The 24,372-nt window shown below is 43.0% G+C and overlaps 1 protein-coding gene across 1 annotated transcript in view; it reads left to right on the top strand.

Annotated features, from left to right (window-relative positions):
* The first annotated feature begins 282 nt into the window (after positions 1–282).
* PEX12 (peroxisomal biogenesis factor 12) overlaps positions 283–24,372 on the top strand; it is a 152,652-nt gene continuing 128,562 nt past the window's right edge. The window contains exon 1 of the mRNA XM_044053782.1: positions 283–667. Coding sequence (XP_043909717.1) covers positions 536–667 — 132 coding nt within the window. The 5' untranslated portion in view covers positions 283–535. The remainder of the gene's footprint in view (positions 668–24,372) is intronic.

The following is a 24,372-nucleotide window of genomic DNA, read 5'->3' as shown; positions in this document are numbered from 1 at the left end:
CAAAGGGCTCCTACTAAACTGTAATACTAACCAAGCTCAAAGAACTTGTATGTCTAACCAATAACTTAAATTGTTTACATTTATTGGTAACAAACACTACTGGTTAATAAAAAGAAAATATACCTATTTACCCCGTAGAGTGTAAAAGCTAATGAAGGCCTACATCAACCATTAACACAAGTGTTGTTGTAACGTCACTAAATCTTAACAGTTTTTGTGTCTGACTATCTCCACCTACCGTAGTTATCCGAACCCTACTCCTTTCTACGCCCAGACTGTTGTATGACGTAAGGACGCTCATTTCAATTAAGGAAGTGTAGTCTAAGCGGAGTGTTAACAATTAATATTGTCTCAATGACTTATAGATGTCAAAAGGTTTGTGTTGTCGGTGGGTTTTGGGCACGTGGTTGTGCTTTGAAGAATTAGATCTTCAATATCAAATTCCGTAAATTAGAGTTACATATGCCCGCTATCATGACCGTAATTTGTGTAGATATTACGCACATTGGCAAGTAGGTGTCCAAGCATTTAACTGATGAACATGGCAGAACACGGAGCTCATTTAACTGGGGTTTTTACAGATGAAGATAGACCATCGATTTTTGAAGTTGTCGCTCAAGATAACTTAATGACAGCTGTTAGACCGGCTCTTCAACATGCTGTAAAGGTAGCTGTGTTGGTGTTTTAACTAATTCATAATTCTGGGTGCGTTTCTGTTACAGCGGGTGTACTTATTCATTCCTCAGTCTCAACTGTCCCTGATTTTAACTTAATTTTTAGTTCCCTCTCCCTCTCGACCCCTCTTAAAAACGTTGACTTGGAAAAAAGGTCGTTAATTACACTTGCTAAACAATGAAACTAATTTGAGTAATAGACTTCTTTTACTGTCGAATATATTTATTCCTATTCACTTATTTTGTCAATGTCTTAAATTAATAATATTTTAAGTGTCCTGTTTTATTTTTGGAATTGTCCTTGATTCAGTTGAGATGTATCCCTGATTGGTTGAGAGGTATGCGTATAACGAGAGGTTGATAATTAACTTATGTCGGTATGTAGACTGTCTACATAGTACAAGTGGAGTAATATGTTCAGGAAGAGTGTCCAAAACGAGGTCATACTCCAGTCAAAGGTTATTTAAATGCATGAATTTGCACATTGTATACTCCTTAATGTGCAAACTGCTGCAATTGCACAAACTCGGCAGGTTAATATTTAAATCACTGTACTAATAACGCTGAAGGCGTGTTGATTCCGGAGACCAATTGTGAAGACTGAAGGTACTCGCTCTACTTGTAGGTTCAGATGGCTGTCCTATTTCTCAAAGGATTTTGTCAGGTCTTTGCTAGGCTGACCCCCCCCCCCCCCCCCTCCTTCCATCAAACTTATTTAATCATTCTCCAGGATCAGCAAACCTGCTAGCTGATAAATTCAACTCAAATTTCACCCCCTCATCACTTCCAGTCACCCCCCATGAAATACCCTCTGCCATTCCTTTGGCTGTTATCGCAAAAGAACAGGTGTCACTGTGCTGTCTAAAGCTAGAAACGCGGTTTCAATGGGCCCTGATGGACTCCTGTGGTGCCTATTAAATGGCTTGAAATATGGTCTCGCATACCCACGCAGATCTCTCTTTAACAACAGTCTCCAGACAGGCCTTGTCCCAGTAGAGTGGGGGACAACAGTCATCCTCCGCACAAGGGTAGACCATCAACAGACCCAGAAAACTACCGACTCATAAGTCTGACTAGCCTCATATGCAAGGCTATGGAAAGGATAATCCTGGAGCTGATTAACAATGACATAGGAAATCTCTATACTCCAAATCCAGCCTAGTTCGGCTTTGTCAAGGCCAGGTCCTGCCTGGGTGGACTTCTTTGAAAAGATCACCAAGGCCATGGGTGAGTGTAAGACTACCTACCTTGATTTGGCTAAAGCATTTGACACAATACCCTACTCTGGTATTATAGATGAACTCACAAAATTGTGCATAAATCTCTACATCACCAAGTAGATAGCCAAATGCTCATGGAAAGGACACATGTTAGAGTGGGGGAATCTATATACAGCAAGAGACCACTCACCTATAGAATACTACAGGACTTTGTGCTGGGCTTGCTCCTGTTTGGGATAACCTTTTTAGATGTCAAGGCAAATGTAGATGGTAGTTTGCTGATGACTGCAAGTTGTAGGCAATCACTCACTCCCCAAACTATGTTTCTATCCTACAGAAAGGTCTGATTCAGATTAATGATTTAGTTTGAGACCATGGCTCTAACACCAGTGTGAAGAAGTACATAATAATAACCTTTGGGATATAAAATACCTCTGCCAATTACAACACTGATAGCATCTTGTTAAGAGTGGACCCAGTGGTGAGAGATCTGGGTACCCATTATATAGTCATCTGAAATTTGACCACCAAGTGTCCACAGTAGTGAAGAAATATTTCTGTGTAGCTCTGTTTATAAGTAAGAACGTGGCATCCAAATCTGAGGATGTCATAGTACCACTTATTCTGCCCTCGTCAGACCAATAATAGAGTACAGTGCACATCTTTGCATCTACCTTGCTAGGCACCTGCAACAGTGGGAATGTCCTCAAATGTTTTTCACCAGGAAAATACAGGGTATAAGCAACATGTCATACGTGGGCCAATTAAAAGCCCTGTTACTCTATTCAGTTTCCTACTAACTACTGAGAGGTGATCTGTACCTGACCTACAAGGCAGTCATTGACCCACCCCTGTTGGAAATGTTTTCATATTTGCAAAACTAACTGCATAAGGGTTACCTGCTCCAAGAATCTAAACCTGTTGTCTGACATAAATAGATCATGCTGCAGAACCAGATGTGTACCAGAGATTGCCCTTCCGCTGGAATAGGCTTCCTATTCAAGTGAAGGAGAGTCCTTTCCTGACTGTCGTCAAGTGCAGTCTGGACCAGTGGTTGGGAAATCACAAATTCACTTTTGGGGTGTCCTTTATGGACAGAGGCAGTCTGTAAAAAAATGTTAAAACCTTGCTTGTTGACCCTTGTTATCCTTCCCCTAGGGACAGAAAAATGGATAAAATCTGGGTAAAACTGGCCAGGGTTGTAAGAGCTTTTCAGCCATTAGCCTAGTAATCTCTTATGAACCTATGAACACCATTGTGGGGAAAGGGAGCCATAATTTGCACTGTCTGAGAATCTGCTTGTTTTTTTTTTTCTTATGCTAGTTTGGCTTGGGCTTTATTTAACACTACAGTTGTTTGCATTATTCACCAGCTTTACTGGTATTTGAACTTTTACTTATGTATGAATGTATGAGACTGTATATATATGTTGTGCTTTTTCTTGTATGTACTATTAATGTTATGTGGAGCTTTTCTCACCAGGCCTGTACTGAAAATGGGCTCACCTAGGCCCAGTAGAATTTTACTGGTTAAGAAATGCAATAAATAATTTGTATTTGTGATGTATTTAATACTAGCAATTTTTTTCTGTACTGTAATTCATTTTGACCATTACTGAATGGGTTTTATCTGTATTTATGTTTGAATACTTGCTTCTCTTCATACCTCTCAACTTCTTTGCACAAGAATTCTGAACAAAGCCTAAAATGATGGGGGAGTGGGGCTAAGGCCCAAAAGTAGGGACACATTTTAAATATTGCTTTTATAAACTTAGAAAGTTGGTAGAGTAACAATATTTGTGTTGACTTGAATTTTCTGAAGGATGTAAAGTCTGAAACTCAAATATGTCATTATTGAGTGATTTCAGTCCTTCTAATGCTGTCACTAGATCTTTCTCCGCCAACCCTTTTGTGGTTCAAAAGCAGTAAGTATCAGTCAATAAAATGGCTCTCCAACCTCTCTCAATACCTCCCAGTCACCACAGGTGTACCACAGGCTCTATCCTTGGTCGCCTCCTCTAACATTCTCACCAACGCTATCCACACAACAGGCCTCCATAATACAGTACTCAGATGACTCCACACTCCTGTACACATCAGACAACCTGGCAAATCTCCAAAAAATTATTCAAGAAGTAGCTTTAGCAGCCCCTGAAGTCTGGATTTGCAGCTCACAACTCATGGTAAACACACACAAACCCAAACAACTACTTTTTTATCCAAATGCCTCTGTCATGAAAAAACAATTTAAAATCCTCTCCCTCTCTCATAATACAACCACGGATGTTACTACTAATAGCAAATTATTAGGTATGATAGTGGATGATCTTAAATTCAGCCTGTATACACAAAATCGCATTAAAAAAAGCTCCCCAAAAACTAGGGTTGCATTGCAGAGCCAAAAACTTTCATACCACTGCAACTAAAACTACACTTGCCACTACTTACCTCCTCTCTTCACTTTTTATGGTGCTTCAATCTTTACTAACGTCCAATCATCACAAAAAGCAGAGCTTGAACAATGTTGTTATAAAGTGGCTAAATTTGCAGCAAATATCCCTTTCAGAAACCACCACTGTGTAGTACTAACAGCCTAAATTGGTTAAGACTACCTCTTCCACTAACATACGTATCTTTGCACCACCTACAAACTTTTCCAGCATTCTTCTGTTTCTTCAGCACTAAATACCTTTTACACAGTTATATTCCCACTCTGTTATTACTGTCCACTGAGCAAAAACTCCTGTCTGTCCACAATCCTATCAAATCTGTTGAGCATGGTGAGTATTCATACCATATCTGGAACTCCATATCTATAGCCATCCTCCAGTCCTTTAAAACAATTCAGAAACTTCTTTAGCCAAAATCTGTCTCTGTTTTTGCTTAACCCCAAGATTGGGTATATTCCTAAATATTGGTTCATAGGTGTTTCTTAGCCAAAATCTGTCTCTGTTTTTGCTTAACCCCAAGATTGGGTATATTCCTAAATATTGGTTCATAGGTGTTTACTAGGCTAACGGCCACAAGGGCCTTTTTAAACCTAGCCATGCATCCCAAATTTCTGACAAGTTTTGATACCCTTGATAAGTGTAAGCATGGGCCTGGGAAATGAACAATTTACAGGTTACTTGTTTGCATTAGAGACGTAGGTGCTAAATCGGGGAAGAATTTCCCGTTTCCCATCCAATTGTCCAAGTTGTACTTGAATTGAGGTAGGGAGGAACTCTGCTTCACATGGATGGGGAGCCTGTTCCACAGACTAGGTAGTTTCTGGGATATAGTCCTATCTCTCCAGCAGGTTCTGTTTATATCACAGGCAAGGTTTAAGTCTTTAGAACAGGTAATTCTAGTACTGTTTATTTTGTGGATATGCAGGAGGTCTATCAGAGTGGGGTCTGACAGTGCCCTGTATGCCAGGCATAGATCTCTCCTCAAAAGCCTGCAGGAGACAGAATACGGGGATAGGGCCTTGAGGTGGTCTACATAGAACATATTACTTACGCCCTGTATTCTTTTGTTGAGGAACCTCTGTGGACGTTCCTGTTGTTGGATAAGCATGGTTAGGTACATACCAAAGGGTGCATTGTATTCAATGATAGGTCTGATGAGTGCCGAATACAGTGGAACAATGACTTCCTTAGAGTTGGATGCCATACCCTTGTTTGTAAGTTGTGCAACATAGAATGATTTCCTTACCACTGTAGACATGTGATGATCAAAGGCTAGATTATTATCTGTGTGTCCCTAAGTCCCTGACTACTGGGTCAACTCTAAGGGGATATATGATAGTTACCAGGGATGGATGACTTCTCAAAGGATACCATTATGCATTTCTTGTCATTTAGTTTTAGTCCATGGCTCTGACACCAGTTGTTTGTCTGTCAGCCCCTCCTGGAGAACATTTGTGTCGGTGTGAGATTCAGTGACAGCTCCTAATTTCCAATCATCTGCAAATTTAGTCAGCCAATGACCACTGACATTGGCCTTTACTTCTGAGAAGTAAATGCCAAACAGGAGCAGTCCAAGGACTCATCCCTGAGGGACTGTACTTGTGACTGACCTCTTTGTAGAGGTGGACTCCCCAGTTCTAACTTCCTGGGTCCTGTATGTGAGCCGGTTTGCTGTCCAGCAGGTGACATATGGTTTTGTACCTAACCTGTTGAGTTTGTCAACAATGGCAGAGGGGTATTGTGTCAAATGCCTAGGCCAGAGGGGTATTGTGTCAAATGCCTAGGCCAGGTCAGGGTAGGCAGTGTGAACAATTTTACCCTCATCCATTGCTTTGGTGACCTTCTCAAAGAAGTCCACCAGGTTGAGTCGGCATGATCTGCACTTGACAAAACCAAACTGGGTTGGGTCCAGTTTTTGGAGGTTTACTATATCTCTGTTGATCATTTTCATGCTAATTCTTTCCATGGCTTTACATATAAGACTAGTGAGATTTGTGGGTCTGTAGATTAACCACCTTTGTGCAGAGGGATGACTGTTGCCTTTCTCTATTAATGAGGCATGAAGCCTTTTTGGAGACTACAGTTAAATAGTAATTCCAGAGGCCCTGATAGGTCATGTTTTAAGCTATTTAAAAGGCATCCTGGGATCTTGTCTGGGCCCATTGATGCAGTGTTCTTGGTTTTAGAGCATTAAGGACCTGTTCCCTAGTGATAGTTATATTTGATATTTCCTGAGGGAAGGTTGGGTAGGGAGAGAGGATTAAAGTTGGAGGTGAATTTATCAGCCAGGTGGTTTGATATACATCTTCTGGCTCAATATAGGTGGCTCCATTTTGTAATAAGCTCTGCACACAATTGTGTATTGCCTTTGAGGCTGCAGACATAGCAAAAGAATGCTTTGTGGTTGTCATTGGCCTGGGAGGCCAAACTTACCTCAGATTTGGCTTTGGTAGACTTTTTGTTCTCTGAGTTTAGTTTGGGAGTGATTTTATCCTGCTGGATGCTGCACCTCTTAATTTTTGTCATGATTTACTTCCTCCTGTTATACATCCGATTGATTTTGTGGTTCCACCAGGGTGGCTTGAACAAGTACCTAGTCATGCCTTACACCTTCTTACTCCCGTTTTTCACTCCCTTCCTTAATTCACTCAATTTCTCTCCGTGACTCTGTTTCTAAATATGCAGTAATCTTGTTTCACTTTATATTGCAATTCTTGTTTGCATTATTCTAACTTTAATTTCTCCAAACTGGCTAAAATTTCTCTAAATATTAGATCATGTTCATAGGTTCATACTAGGTTATCTGCCCTAGGGCATTTATAAGCCTAGCCAGAGTGTGTGTGGCTTTCACCACCCCTTAGGATGAGAATGCTTATACTATGGGCTAGGCTTATAAATGCCCTTGGGCAGATAGCCTAGTATGAACCTATGAACCTATGACTGGACCCCTGCAGTGAGAATTTTGATTTGCCCCAATTCATCACCGTGCAGCAGCAACCTAGCTTGGAAACTGGCTTCTGAGAAGTGTCACACTTTCCCGCCCTGTTTTTGTTTTGGTGTTAATCTTAGTGGCATTGAAACTGCCCGCCCCTCAGCCTGCCTCTGGGCCCATCTCATTTGCTCACTCAACTGAGTGCAGTGAGATCATATTCTGATTTCAGGCACTCCTACTGTGTACAAAGTGAGCATCTGGGAAATAGAAAAAAAAAAATTAAGCTTATTTCCTGCCTTTCTTGTTAAGTGGTACAGACTATTTGTAGGCTTCTGAGCCCCCAAGCCCTTCTGTGTTTGAGGGAAGCCTTCTAGCTTGTTTTTTTCTTGTAACTAGCCAGTTTTCTAGTTTCAGCACTCAAATCTGTTTCTTTGATCTCAGCACTTGTTCAGAAAAAAAAAAAAAAAAAAAAAAATTTCATCTGCTTTTACTGTACTTGTGTTTTTACCTACTTCTTTTTACTTTTGCATCATCTTAAAATACTCAATTGTATTTATTACTGCTTGGTGTAACTCATTCTAAGCCTTTTGGTTTAAACACTTGGGCTTCGGACCAGTTAGTTGTTTTGCACTGAGAGGTTTGTGGTCTGCACTGTTGTGGCAGAACAGGTAGCTTACATCCTTCTAGGTTGAGAACTGCTGATTGAGGGCTCAGTGTCTGTTATTCTAAAAGTGTATTAATTCTGGTTTAAGCACTTGGGCTTTCAAGCCAGTTATTTTACATTAAGAGGGTTCGTGGTCTGCACTCTTGTGGGAGGAGAGGCTGGACTCTGCCCTTCTGAGCTGGGAATTTCTGGTTAAAGGCTTATAGTGCATGCATATCTGAACTGTTTCTTACTGAAGTTGGTGCGCCTTGTTTGCTGTGGCATAGACTGGATTCGGGCCTGCTGGATCTAGCTTTGTTTGTGTAACTTGAGCACTAATCCAGACATTCTCTAAAGTATTCAATGGTATTTATTACTGCATGGTTGTAACTTGATTAAAGTGTAGCTATCATTCAAGTCTTTTGGATTAAGCACTTGGGCTTCAGACCAGTTGTTTTACATTAGGAAGGTTTGTGGCAAGCACTGTGGTGGCAGGACAGGTAGCTTTCATCCTTCTAAGTTGGGAACTGCTGATTGAGAGCCCAGTGTCCAAGTGTATTAGTTCTGGTTTAGGCACTTGGGCTTCAGGCCAGTTATTTTACATTAAGAAGGTTCGTGGACTGCACTCTTGTGGGAGAAGAGGCTGGACTCTGCCCTTCTGAGCTGGGAATTTTCTGGTTAAAGGTTTATAGTGCCTGAATATTTGAACTGTATCTTACTGAAATTGGTTCACCTTGTTTGCTCTAGCATAGACTAGATCCAGGCCTACTGAATCTAGCTTTGTTTATATACTTGTTGTTTGTTTGCTTGTTATTTCCCTGGAAGCTAATTCACCTAATACGCAACTTCTCAGCTTCTGTGGATCACTAGTGATATCTGCATTGCTTACTGTACTTATTTCCTTGTTTCACTTGAAAGAAAGTTACTGTTTGTCGTTTTGCATTTAGTTACTTGTATCACATTGCACTCAAGTTACCTGGCACTTGCTCACTAAAGCAATTATATAAGTCAGCACTAAAAATTAAAAGCACTACACCCTCACTCCCCACTGGCCCTTGTTTTCAATTAAGGATTTCCCAATATTATTCTAGCATGTCCAAAGGTCAGTTGTCAATCTCCTCTCCGGTCCAGCTGGTGAATCTGGGAATCTTGAGGCAATGTTATAACTGCCTCATGTACACAGACAACCCTCTCCTCCTCCCACATAACACAAATACTTGCAGAGATGCAGCTATTTAGCCAAACTGGAGGCTGAGCTCTCTCAACTCAGGACTGGCAAGACCAGACAGGAGGAGAAGGCAACTACACACACCACAAAACCAGCCTCACATAATGCTACCACTCCACTGAATCAAACACATAAACACACAAAGACATACTCGGAGGCTCTGAGTAAAAATTTACCTAAACAGCAGAGGCCTCCAAAGCAGACACCCAAACAACTGCTACCTCAAGACACCCCACAAGCAACACATAAACCACAAAAGCAGTGTGCAAAGCAGTCACAGCCCTTAAGGCCAAATACAACACCAAACATACTTGTCATAGGTGACTCCATAGTCAGACACACTGACGTCCCACTCACCAGGCTGAACAAGGAGAGGGTCACAGTAAGCTGCCTATCGGGCACTAGAATCCGCCACATAACACAAGCACTCGGGTCACTCCACAGCAAGTACAAATATGACACAGTCATTGTCCATGCTGGTGTGAACGACCTGAGACGCACCTCCCTGGACTGCATGAAAAGAGACATAGAGGAGCTCTCTGATTATGTAGCCCAGGCAGGTATGACCCTAACCCTGAGCAGTATCCTTCCTTCACCAAGAATGATGCCACAATATAGAGACAAGATGATCAGCTTTAACAATTGGCTTAATGTCTGGTGTCATTCAAAGGGGATCCAGTGTCTGTCTGCCTGGGATGACATGCTTGACAAGCCACGCTGCTTCGCAAGGGACGGCTTGCACCTGTCACCCCTGGGATTCCGGATATTGGCTAAGGCTCTTGCCACCCCCATAGTGCCTTTTTAGGCAAGGCTCAAATTCTAAACCTACCACCCTAGAAAACAAAAATGGGAAGAAATTGAGGGTAATGCTGCTCAATGCCAGAAGTCTAAATCTCAAAATGCACGACTCGAAGCCCTTCTCAGTATGGAGAACATCGATGTCTGTGCTGTAACTGAAACCTGGTTCAAGGCACCTGAGAGCACCCGGCACTATTAGGTTTTACCTCATATCATGCGTTCGGCCCCAAAACCCGGACCACTCCACAAAAGGAGGGTGTATCCATATTCATAAAGGATACTCACACCTCCAGGTTGGTGGCAACGCATGAAGCTTGAAACCATCCAGGTGCAACTAACAATAGGCAAAACTGCTCTACAAATTGTAGCATGCTACAGGCCACCCTCTCAAACTCAGGAACCCCACACAGCCTTCCTGAAGACACTGGAGGGTATAAATGTATCTCCAAACACCATCATATTGGGTGACTTCAACTACCGAATATAGACTGGGAACATTACTCAAGCCCTAACTTTCTAGCCCAACGGTTCCTGGAGTTCATAAATTCAAATGCCATGGAACAGCTAGTCACTGTTCCCACGAGAGGAGAAAATATACTAGATCTCATTGTCACAAACATGGGGACAAAATGCTCCACACCGAAGTATATCCCTCATTGGTGAGATCTGATCATAAACTAATCTCACTGGAAATCCACATCCGCCCCACCCCAAACAAAAAGACCATAGTGAAGAACTTCTCTAAAGCAAACTTCACACTACTCAAGACTGGTGTGGTATCCTTCAAGGCCCCTGAGTCAGAGGAAACCACAACCCAAGCTGCGGAAGCCCTTACAAATGCCTTCTATGAACACCTCCAGGACTGCATGGATCAGGCAATCCCAAATAAAACCAAGACTCTTTCCACAAAGGGCAACGTCCAGTCTGGTGGACCCCAGCCATTAACAAACTTTACAATAAGAGGAGAAAGCTATTACATGATAGAACAAAATCCATAAAAGGGAAGTCACCCTGATCATTATTAGTAAAAAATACGAGCACTCATAAAATCAACTAAGGCCAATTTTGAGAGAAAAATTGCCATGGATTCAAAGGACAATCATAAGGCCTTTTTCAGCTATGTTAGGAACCTGGGTGGAAACTCACAGATATGCTCAGAATTAGTCCAAAATGATACAAAAATCACTGAACCCACAGACATTGCCAACATACTGGCAGACAGGCTCAGTGCAAACTTCACCCCTCTCCCCTAAAGGAGAGATAACTATCCCAGCCGAGTGTAGCCTCCCGGACATCTCAAATGCGCAGGTGAAAGCTGCTCTCTCTAAAGCTAAAAACACAGCATCAATGGGACGGATGGTGTCCCCGGCTGTGTGCTACACGAGCTAAATGAGGAATTAAACCCACATAAGGCAGCTGTTTAATCTCAGCCTTACCACAGGATACGTGCCCAAGGAGTGGCGTCACGGCAACTGTGGTCCCACTCCACAAAGGTGGCCTCACGGACCCTGGTAATTACCGCCCCATAAGCTTAACAAGTCTAGTCTGCAAAGCTATGGAGAGGATCATAATGGAGCTCATAAACAAAGATATAGGGGACTTGCAGACATTGGACCCGACCCAGTTTGGCTTTGTCAAGGGAAGATCATGCCTTTTGAACTTGGTCGACTTCTTCGAAATAGTCACCAAGGCCATTGATGAGCGAAAGGCAGTCCATACAGCCTACCTTGACCTTGCAAAGGCTTTCGACACAATACCCCACTCGGGTATTGTAGAAAAACTACCAGCTTAAATGTAAACCCATATGTCACAAGATGGGTTGCAAACTGGCTTAAGGACAGAACCCACAGGGTTAGAGTTGCTGGCGCTGTGTCAGACTCCAAGCCGGTCACAAGTGGTGTCCCACAGGGCTCTGTCCTTGGCCCCCTATTGTTTGGCATCTACTTCTCAGAAGTACAGGCCAACATGGGAGGACTTTGGCTGACAAAGTTTGCAGATGACTGCAAACTTTCCGCCATAGTGGAAAGTGCATCGGACACTGATATCCTTCAGAAGGCACTCACGGAAACAGATAGCTGGCGCCAGAGCCATGGCCTGAAGTTAACGCCAAAAATGTATAGTCATACCCTTCGGGAAAAACAAGGTAACCCCAAGCTACCATATAGGTGGCAATCCACTAAGCACAGAAGAGGTTATCAGGGACCTGGGGACCCAGGTTGACAGTGGCCTTTCTTTTGACACTCACATTGCTAAAGTGGTTAGAAAGACCTTCTACATTGCCCACCTGATCATGAAGGGATTCACATCCAGATCTAGTGAGGTCATTGTTCCCTGTACTCTTCACTTATCAGACCAATGATCGAGTACAATGCCCCATTCGGGATGTATCTCACCGACATCTGCAGCAATTGGAGAGACCCCAAAAGTTCCTCACCAAAAGGATAAAGGGACTCCAAAATCTGTCATGCTGCCAGATTGAAGAAACTCCAGCTCTATTCAGTCGCATACCGTCTGCTCAGAGGTGACATGTGCCTGACATACAAGGCCATGTCCAACCCGAATTAATGGACATGCTCTACCTCAAAAATCCAAATCCACCAAAACCACTAGAGCAAGCGACTTAAACCTCAGCACGGTTATGAATAGGTCCTGCTGGAGGGATAGATTTATCACTCAGAGACTCCCTATGCTGTGGAATAAAATCCCGGTCCATGTGAGGCAGAGCACCTCGCTGACTCTGTTCAAGAGAAATCTAGACCTGTGGATGGGAGATCGTAGGTTTACCCCGGGAATCATCTCTGGGTCACTGCTGGACAGAGGCACAACAAACTAATGGGCACAGTATTTTTTCATATAAGGGGTGGCGTAAGCCACAATAATTTGGGCTAGGCTTATAAATGCCTTAGGGCAGATAGCCTAGTATAAACCTATGAACCTATAATACTATACCCATTAGTTTGCTGTGCCTCTGTCCAGCAGTGACACAGAGATGATTCCCGGGGTAAACCTACGATCTCCCATCCACTCGTCAAGATTTCTCTTGAACAGAGTCAGTGAGGGGCTCTGCCTCACATGGACTGGGATTCTGTTCCATAGTGTAGGGAGTCCCTGGGTGATGAATCTGTCCCTCCAGCACGTCCTATTTATATCCGTTTAAGTCTCTTGCTCTCGTGGCTCTGGTGGATTTGGATTTTTTGAGGTGGAGCATGTCCATTAATTCCGAGTTGGACATGGCCTTGTATGTCAGGCACAGATCACCTCTGAGCAGACGGTATGCGACTGAATAGAGCTGGAGTTTCTTCAGTCGGGCAGCGTATGACATATGTTTGAACCCCTTTATCCTTTTGGTGAGGAACTTTTGGGGTCTTTCCAACTCCTGCAGGTGTCTGGTAAGGTACATTCCGAATGGGGCGTTGTACTCGATCATTGGTCTGATAAGTGAAGAGTACAGGGGTACAATGACCTCTCCTGATCTGGATGTGAATCCCTTCATGATCAGGTGGGCAATGTAGAAGGTCTTCCTAACCATTTTGGCAATGTGAGTGTCAAAAGAGAGGTTACTGTCAACTTGGGTGCCCAGGTCCCTGATAACGTCTTCCGTGTTTAATGGATTACCACCTATGTGGTAATTAGGGGTTACCTTGTTTTTCCCAAAGGGTATGACTATACATTTTTTGGCATTTAGCTTAAGGCCCATGGCTCTGGCACCAGTTATCCATTTCTATGAGACCTCTCTGGAGGATGTCTGTGTCTGATGGAGTGTCAATTATGGTGCCCAGTTTGCAGTCATCTGCAAATTTTGTCAGCCACAATCCCCCTATGTTTGCCTGCACTTCAGAAAATTAAATGCCGAACAAGAGTGGGCCCAGGACTGAGCCCTGTGGGACACCGCTGCTGACCGGCTTAGAGTCTGACATGGCACCAGCAACTCTAACCCTGTGGGTTCTGTCCTTGAGCCAGTTTGCAACCCATCTTGTGACATATGGGTTTACATCTAAGCTGGTGAGCTTTTCTATGATGCCCGAGTGGGGTATTGTGTCAACGCTGCTAGGTCAAGGTAGGCTGTGTGAATTGCCTTACCTCATCAATGGCCTTAGTGACTGTTTCGAAAAAGTCAACCAAGTTCAAGAGGCAGGATCTGCCCTTGACAAAGCCAAATTGGGTAGGATCCAGTGTCTGTAGGTCCCCAATGTCTTTATTTATGAGTTCCATTATGATCCTCTTCATAGCTTTGCAGACAAGGCTCGAAGCTTATGGGCTGTAATTTCCAGGGTCCGTAGAAGCACCGCCTTTGTGGAGTGGGACCACAGTTGCCATACGCCATTCTTTGGCGATCCTGTAGTAAGGCTAAGATTAAACAGCAGCCTTATGTGTGGGTTTAGTTCCTCATTGAGTTCGTGTAGCACACAGCCGGGGACACCGTCCGTCCCATTGATGCTGTGTTTTTGCTTTAGAGAGAGCAGCTCTCACCTGGGCATCTGAGATGTTTGGGAGGCTAGACTCTGGTGGGATAGATATTTCTCCTTTTGGGAATTTGCACTGAACCTGTCTGCCAGTATGTTGGCAATGTCTGTGGGTTCAGTGATTTTGTATCATTTTGGACTAATTCTGAGCATATCTGGGAGTTTCCACCCAGGTTTCTAACATAGCTAAAGAAGGCCTTATGATTGTCTTTTGTGTCATTAGCGATTTTTCTCTCAAAGTTGGCCTTGGATGATTTTATGAGTGATTGTAGTTTTTTGCTAGTAGTGATCAGAGATGCCTTCCCTTTTAAGGATTTTGCTCTGTCATGTAGTAGCTTTCTCCTCTTGTTGTAGAGTTTGTTTATGGCTGGGGTCCACCAGACCGGCCTGCCTTTGGTGGAAAGGGTCTTGATTTTATTGGGGATTGCTTGATCCATACATTCCTGGAGGTGCTCGTAGAAGGCATTTGTAAGGGTTTCAGCAGCGTGGGTTGTGGTTTCCACTGGCTCGGGGCCTTGAAGGATACCACTCCAGTCTTAAGAAGTGTGAAGTTTGCTTTTGAGAAGTTCTTCACTGTGGTCTTTTGCTGGGGTTGGGCGGATGTGGATCTCCAGTGAAATTAATTTATGGTCTGATCTCACCAATGAGGATATACTCGTGTAAAGCATTTTGTCCCCATGTTTGTGATGATCAGGTCTAGTATATTTTCTCCTCTTGTGGGAATGGTGACTAGTTGTTCCATAGCATTTGAGTTTATGAACTCCAGGAACCTTTGGGCTAGGGTGTTGGGGCTTGAGTAATGTTCCCAGTCTATGTTTGGGTAGTTGAAGTCACCCAATATGATGGTGTTTGGAGAGACATTCATACTCTCCAGTGTCTTCAGGAAGGCTGTGTGGGTTTCCTGAGTTTGAGAGGGTTTTCTGTAGCATGCTACAAACTGTAGGGCAGTTTTACCTATGGTTAATTGCACCTGGATGGTCTCCGATGCTTCGTGCGTTGCCACTAACCTGGAGGTGTGGGTATCCTTTATGAATATGGATACTCCCCCTCCTTTAGTGGTTCGGTCTGGATTTTGGGGCCGGAACGCATGATATGAGGTATAACCTGATAGTGCTGGGGTGCTCTCAGGAGCCTTGAACCAGGTTTCAGTCACAGCACAGACATCAATGTTCTCCATACTGAGGAGGACTTCGTCATATAAGTTGCTTCAGTTTTTTTAATTACTGTTTTCACATTATGTCTAATTTGGTATAATTGTTTACACTGTTGATTTTTTACTGTATTTTTGAAGATTATAAAATGTTTGTTCTTAAAATGTTTTTGTAATACTTTGGAGCTTTTCTTTCATGGCCTCTGCTGAAAATGAGCACCTACCCATTTGTACTTTCCTAGTAATCGAATGTCAATTAACAATAAATAGTGATCTGACAGAAAATCATAACTTTTGATTAGCATAACAAAAATATGAGGCAAAAATCTGGACATTCTGTGAAAATCTGGATAGTTGAGGTATGCTTCCCTTTATATATTGAGTACCCATTTGTAACCAGCAGTATGTATATTTGCTACTAAAGGCTGCAAGAGTTCATGGTCTGTTTACATATTGAAGCTCTAGTAATACATTTTCATCACATTTGCTTGATGGTAGAATGTACTGGCTGAGGTGTTGCCAAAACTGATGTGGATCAGTGTGGTTTTGTGGAGGGGATGTAAGCATATAACATTAACAGAACAATAATCCAAAAGAAAGCAGAGAGCAAGGAGATCCTAGTAGGTATTTAGGCAGCAAAGGCATTTGACAGAGTTGGTTGGGATTTTGAGCAGAGCAGTAGCAGCATTTGCATTTCCTGATAAGAATTTGTGGGTCAGTTAGGAAGATATATGAAGGGTCAGAGGCAAAAACCCAGCTGGAGGGTTCTCCCCTGAAAAGCTAGGCTTAGGTGTAGGAACCCAGCATGGCTGCTATTTCTCCTTTATTTGCTTTATACTTTGAGCCAAATACAAAAAATAAAATAAGTGACTCTCAAATTCAAAGATGTAACTGGTACGGTACTCAGGGAAATTTCTTATTTGCAGATCATGTTTTATATTTGATAACTCCAGAAAAGGTTTGTTCAGTATTTGTGGGACATTTTGAGACGGTTTCAAGCTTTTTTTCAGGGTACAAAATGAATGAAGCCAAAACAAAGGCTATAGCAGTAAACTATGCTTCCACACATGAATTGGTTCAGCAAATACACATTTACGGGGAGATAAGATGAAGTAGGCGGGTGTTTGGATTAAACAAGAATTATATTGTGGCAGGTAAACATACCTCTCAAGTGTCCAGAATTTCACCTCATATTTTTGGACTGTCATAAAATTTGTGGTTTTCTGGCAAATCACTGGGGTTTTGAAGTCACAAAAACAATGACAAATTACATGCATTTCAGACTTCATGGGCTTCAGAAAATGAGTGCTTAATGCACAATCTTATTCTATCAACTTTGTGTATAAGAGCAATATTTAAAATCTGTCCTTATTTTTGGGTCTTTGTTCCCCAATTATTTTAGGTTTTGTCCAGATTTCATGCACTATGCATATAACTGGCTAAATAAAACATACTATAAAAAGTGAGAAGCTGGAAGCTCTTGATGGATATGGATAGTAAGGTACAAGCAGTGAAAATGAGCCAGAGGTAAGTGCAATGAGTTGTTTCTCTGTGCAGAACAATGTGATTTTAAGATTACCAGGTTTGAAGAAAAGCTTTAGAACTACAAAATCAAGGCTCATATACACAGCAGCAGCAGAAGACTACAAATCAGAATTGAAAACTTATGTTGAAATGGGGGGGGGGGGTCTCAAAATAAGGCCAGAGAAGATTTTTTGATGCAGGCGTTTAAGGAGAACAGTAACAACTAAACAGAATATTGTATGTACAAAGTAGCATAAAAATATTGTGAGAACTAAGCCTACAAAGGAATGGAGAAAGTGACATTTCTAAGAATGTTTCAAACCATAAAGCTAGTCTGCCACGGTATTTTTATGTATGGCAAGTCAGGTCTCTGATAGGATCAATGCCTTGGATGTACAATAAGTGTCTGTTGAGGTGAGAGGAGTAAGCTGGTCTACTCTACCTTTGTAGGCTTCCACAAGCGTTGTATCTGTCCTGTAGCTGTCATCCATTCTCCATCCCCATGCCATTTGAATGATGCTGTGGATTCCCTTTCCACTATTAATTGTGATAGCCCATTCTGTGACTCTAACTTTTTCTATGAAGTTCATAGGTTGGTACTAGGCTATCGGCCCTAGGGGCCTATACAAGCCTAGCCATAACAATTCCCTGGCTATTTCTTCCCACAATATTTACTTTCCTTACTTTTGAAGATCCAGGAAGTAGTTGATCCTTATAGTCTGCTACCAGTGCTATGTTTTCCTCACCATGATCCCTTTCACACAACACTGATATGAATTTATACATCCATATCAAAGCTAACCCAAATTTCTTATGGGGGCTGTAGACAGAATAGGGTAACCATTTGAAATATCAGGATCTGCTGTAGTGACTCCCATAACGTTGAAACCGAATGGCTGAAAATATGGACATATGCTAAGTTCAAGATGGCCATTTCTTTGAATATTCCCATTTTTTCCAACATATAGTGATGTCAGAAAGTTTGGGGGTGTTCCCCTGTTTAAAAAAAAAAAAAAAGTGTTACAAGTGATGGCATTTCAGTTGGGAGCCTGAGAAAATTTCCAATTTTTGCAGTGTCTGAATATATCCCTTTTTCCTACACTGCACACACACTTCTGGTGGCGCTTATCTGTGCTCGAGTTGTCTAATGTTCTGCTTCTATAGCTGTATCTTCTCTCCTGATGGTCCTTACAGCCTTTTTGTGTTGTACTGCCATCAGTTCTACATAGCCACAACTATTTCATACCAGTGTTGATGTGGCCTAAGTGCAGTAGTTTGCAGGTGTCAGTGTTTTCTCAACTGCAACCTTTCAGCCCGTTTGACTTAGACTCTCTTCTTCACCACCTGGCTTTGTCCTCGAGGAAGAGAATCCTCCTTTTCTCTTTTCCTGTTATATTTCTGCCGCATGCTTAATGAAGATCACCTGACCAAGGGCTGATCCTATGGTTCTCTAGTACTCTTATTCCTGACCTTGTGCTACTTCTAACGTTTGGTAATGTTGGGATGCTCATAAACCGTTGAAGATCTGTGCTGCCAATTTCATCAGTATCAAGTGTCTTATGTATCTGCATACTTGAAACCCCACATAAGACATACATGTACTCTGCATGAGCTAAAAATACATTTAGCTAAACAATTTATTTTAATAAATGAGATAGCAGTGCTCCTTTTTTTTTTTTTATCTAGAAGCATTTTAGTTTATACATGTGAAGCTTTTATTACTTAGTCACTGTAATGGCATTATCTTGGCTATAGATAATACTTCAGACTTTTTATTTTTGGTCCATGCCTTCTCTGGTGAAATTTATCCCCTTTCCCAATTTACTATCAGAGTCTGGGAAGGGGATGTCATAGTAGACAGGGACAGGATTTTTATTATATAAGAGAACTGCAGTTAGTATGAGGAATAACTGCCCCTAAGTGGAGGTGGAATGTGCAGTGACTCATCATGTGCATCACATGATGCTTTAGAGCATTTGATCATAAGGCTACATACCCCTCTACTGCTGTGTGTAAAGCTGGGACACTGCTCTTCAGTATTCATTTTCAGCAGATGGTGTCCATGTACAATAGAAGCGTAACCCCCCCCCCCCCCACACCGTGAAGGAGGGCTTACATCAGCTCTGATCCCCCATTTCCCTTTAGTCATCCCTCTAGCACCTGATTTGCTGGCCGACCTCCAGTTGCCAGCAGCAGAATTGGCTGCCATGTCACTTTGCCTTCAGTCCACTTGCTTCACACTTTTTGTGCATTGTTCAGACAGTGTGCAGTGCTTTTTTTGTGTCCTGTATCACTTCTGGAGATGTCACATTTAACTGGCTTCTTGATCAGTTTGCCGTATTCTGAATACTGAAGAGACGGTGGTTCTGTTAATTTGTTTGTTAATGTAGGTGGAACTTCCTGGAATATTGGTTCATCTGGACTCTGATGCGATATATCAGATGAGTGACTGAGACACCTCCAGATATTTCTTTGGAATCCCTTGAGATTTTTCTTTTGAGGAGGCTTCGAGATATCTGTTACTTTCCATGGGGCATACTCATTTTGAACAAATGTCTCCCTGTGTCCTCTGAGCAGCTTTCTGTCAGTGGTTTCTGTGTTCCTCCATTTTCTTGTGTGGCCAGAGGTAGTTTCTTTACTCACCAGTGGGAGTGGGGAGTACTGAGCTGCTTGTTTGTCCTCGGAGGAGTGGTTAGAAGCAGCAACTAGTAGTTCGTTGGCCATTTTGGGTCATTTCCTGTTTTTTCCAGCCCCCTGCTATAAAGCACGCTTTGGTGGGCTTTTCTGGCATTAGAGAACTTGGCATAGCTCCTCGTGGTCCCCTGCAGAGTTCCTAAGCCAGCAGAGAGCAGAAAAAGCAACTTTCTTGATCATAAGTATTTTTTAAACTTTTTAAGTTTGCATTTTTCGATCTTTTGAGCTTTGCGACTACTGTTTGTGCCTATATTACTGTTTTATTACCTTATTTTCCTGTTTTTGTGTGCTTAAATTGTTGATTGCACTTGTTGGCTAAAGTATTCCTTAAAAGTAACAAACAGGCTAATACACTCAAGTGTACCAGCCTTTGATAGCAATTTAGTCGAAAACGCAGCATTTACTGCATTTTTTTCTGTCTGTTTGCAAAAAAACCAAAAAAAATACTTCTCCTTTCCTAAACTTTCCTAGCTAGTTGTTCCAGTGATCAGATTTTGCTGATCCGTGGGCTTTGTATTTGGTTTCTGTGTTCCTCCATTTTCTTGTGTGGCCAGAGGTAGTTTCTTTACTCACCAGTGGGAGTGGGGAGTACTGAGCTGCTTGTTTGTCCTCAGAGGAGTGGTTAGAAGCAGCAACTAGTAATTCTTTGGCCATTTTGGGTCATTTCCTGTTTTTTCCAGCCCCCTGCTATAAAGCACGCGTTAGCGCGGAGCTGCTACAGTTGCACACTAGGGCAGCGCCGGTTAATCAGATTTAAACTATTAGGGCTACCTAAAGTCCACTCTTCAAATTTTCCCTTAAAACTACCTTCCTCAAAGTATACTACTGTTCTATTTAGTGTATCCTACAACTATAAATTATCTCTACTTGACTCCCAAGTAGACTATTCTCTATCTGTATAGCCAAGCACTTGCTCCTACAGTACTTATCACCTCGATACAGCACTCTTGTTATAGAAAGTACCCCAAAAAAGCAAACCCCGTTTCTCGGTCACCCACATCCCCCAAAACCTTTTTTTAAGTTTTTCTGTCTATTCCCTTTAGCATGTCGAGGGATCAGTTGCTAATGTCCTCTCCTGCTCAGCTGGTGAACCTGGGAATATTGTGGCAATGTTACAATTGCCTCATGTACACAGACAACCCTCTCCTCCTCCCACAAATCACAAATACATGCGAGAGATGCAACTATACGGCCAAACTGGAGGCTGAGCTCTCTCAACATAGGACTGGCAAGACCAGACAGGAGGAGAAGGTAACCACACACACTATAGACCCAGTCTCGCATAATACCATCACAACCTCAAATCATACACACAAACACACAAAGACATACTCGGAGGCTCTGATCAAAAATCTACCAAAACAGCAGAGACCACCAAAGCAGACACCCAAACAACTACCACCTCAGAACACAACACCTGCAACACATAGACCACACAGAGTGTCAAGCAGTCACAGCCCTTAAGGCCAAACACAATGCCAGACACACTAGTCATTGGTGACTCCATAGTCAGACACACTGATGTCCCGCTCACTAGACTGAGTAAGGAGAAGGTCACAGTAAGCTGCCTGTCGGGTGTTAGAATCCGCCACATAACGCATGCACTCAGGTCTCTCAACAGCAGGTACAAGTACGACTCAATCATTGTCCATGCTGGTGTTAACGACCTGAGACGTACCTCCTTGGACTACATGAAAAGAGACATAGAGGAGCTCTTTGATTATGTAGCCCAAGCAGGTATGACCCTGACCTTGAGCAGTATCCTACCTTCACCAAGAATGATGCCACAATACAGAGATAAGATGATCAGCTTTAACAATTGGCTTAAACTCTGGTGTCATTCAAAGGGGATCCAATGTCTGTCTGCCTGGGATGACATGCTGGACAAGCCACGCTGCTTAGCAAGGGACGGCTTGCACTTGTCACCCCTGGGATTCCGGATTTTGGCAAAGGCTCTTGCCACCCCCATAGTGCCTTTTTTTAGACAAGGCTCAAATTCTAAACCTACCACCCTAGAACACAATAAAGAAAAAAACTAAGGGTAATGCTGCTCAATGCCAGAAGTCTCAACCTCAAGATGCATGCACTCGAGGCCCTTCTCAGTATGGAGAACATCGATGTCTGTGCTGTGACAGAAACCTGGTTCAAGGCTCCTGAGAGCACCCCAGCACCATCGGGTTTTACCTCATATCGTGCGTTCCGGCCCCAAAACCTGGACAATACCAAGAAAGGAGGAGGGGTATCCATATTCATCAAGGACACCCATACCTCTAGATTGGTGGCAACGCACGATGCATCGGAAACCATCCAGGTGCAATTAACCATAGGCAAGACTGCTCTGCAATTTGTAGCATGTTACAGGCCACCCTCGCAAACTCAGGAACCTCATATGGCCTTCCTGAAACCACTGGAGGGGATAAATGTATCTCCGAACACCATCATACTAGGTGACTTCAACTACCCTAATATAGACTGGGAACACTACTCAAGCCCAAACACTCTAGCCCAAAAGTTCCTGGAATTCATAAACTCAAATGCCATGGAACAACTAGTCACCATCCCCACAAGAGGAGAAAACATACTTGATCTCATCATCACGAACATGGGAGCACAATGTTCAACGCCGGAAGTATACCCCTCACTGGTGAGATCAGATCACAAACTAATCTCGCTGGAGGTCCTCATCCGCCCCACCGAAATAAAAAAGACCACAGTAAAGAACTTCTCGAAGCCGACTTCACACTTCTAAAGACTAGTGTGGTCTCCTTTAAGGCCCCTGAGCCGGTTAACATTACTCATACCGCTGAATCACTTACAAATGCCTTCTACCAGCACCTGCAGGGCTGCATGGATCAGGCAATCCCAAGCAAAACAAAGACTCTTTGTACCAAAGGCAAGCGTCCAGTCTGGTGGACCCCAGCCATAAACAAACTCTACAACAAAAGGAGAAAGCTACTACAAGATAGAGCAAAATCCTTAAAAGGTAAGACACCGCTGATCACTATAAGTAAAAAGCTAAGAGCTCTCATAAAATCATCCAAAGCTAATTTTGAGAAAAAAATAGCTAAGGACTCCAACCATAAGGCATTCTTCAGCTATGTCAGAAACCTAGGAGGAAACTCCCAGATATGCTCAGAATTAGTTGAAAATGATGTGAAGTTTACTGATCCTCCAGACATTGCCAACATCCTGGCTGACAGGTTCAGTGCAAACTTCTCCCCCCCTAAAGGAGAGATATCTATACCAAATGATTGTAGCCCCCCAAACATCTCTAATGCCCAGGTGAGAACTGCTCTCTCCAAGGCAAAGAACACAGCATCCATGGGACCTGATGGTGTCCCCGGCTGTGTGCTCCATGAACTCAACGAGGAATTAAACCCACAGTTTGGACAGCTGTTTAATCTTAGTCTCGCCTCCGGATCGCACTCCAGGGAGTGGCGCAGCGACTGTGGTCCCACTCCACAAAGGCGGTGCCTCCACCGACCCTGGAAATTACCGTCCCATTAGCTTGACAAGCCTTATCTGCAAAGCCATGGAGAGGATCATAATGGATCTCATAAATAAAGACATAGGGAATTTGCAGACTTTGGATCCAACCCAGTTTGGCTTTGTCAAAGGCAGATCATGCCTCTTAAACTTGGTTGACTTTTTCAAAACAGTCACCAAGGCCATTGATGAAAGAAAGGCAGTCCATACAGCCTACCTAGACCTGGCGAAGGCTTTCGATACAATACCCCACTCGGGCATCATTGATAAACTCATCAACTTAAATGTAAACCCATACATTACAAGATGGGTTGCAAACTGGCTGAGTGACAGAACCCACAGGGTCAGAGTTGCTGGCGCCATGTCAGACTCAAAGCCTGTCACAAGTGGTGTCCCACAGGGCTCAGTCCTGGGCCCACTCTTGTTTGGCATCTACTTTTCTGAAGTACAAGCAAACACAGGAGGGTTATGGCTGACAAAGTTTGCAGATGACTGCAAACTGGGCGCCGTAGTTGAAAACACATCCGACACAGATATCCTTCAGAAGGGTCTTACAGAAACGGATAACTGGTGCCAGAGCCATGGCCTAAAGTTAAATGCCAAGAAATGCATAGCCATACCCTTCGGGAAAAATAAGGTTACCCCTAGCTACCATATAGGAGGCAATCCCCTGATCACAGAAGAAGTTATCAGGGACCTGGGAACCCAGGTGGACAGTAGCCTTTCATTCGACACCCATATTGCTAAAGTAGTTAGGAAGACCTTCTACATTGCCCACCTTATCATGAAGGGATTCACATCTAGATCAAGGGAAGTCATAGTCTCCCTATACTCCTCACTCATCAGACCAATGATAGAGTACAATGCCCCATTCGGAATGTATCTGACCCGACACTTGGCAGCTGGAGAGGCCACAAAAGTTCCTCACCAAAAGGATAAAGGGTCTCAAAAATCTGTCTTATGCTGCCCGACTGAAAGAACTCCAGTTATATTCAGTTGCTTACCGCTTGCTCAGAGGTGACCTATGCCTGACATACAAGGCCATGTCAAACCCAGATTTGATGAACATGCTTCATCTCAAAAAATCTAGATCCCTCAGAGCCACAAGGGC

The sequence above is a fragment of the Protopterus annectens genome, chromosome 13.part0 (genome assembly GCF_019279795.1).
Source record: "Protopterus annectens isolate FY-2018-M chromosome 13.part0, PAN1.0, whole genome shotgun sequence".
Lineage (NCBI taxonomy): Eukaryota > Metazoa > Chordata > Ceratodontiformes > Protopteridae > Protopterus > Protopterus annectens.
Note: the sequence above shows the minus strand (reverse complement) of the source record. Positions and strands in the feature narration are given on the sequence as shown.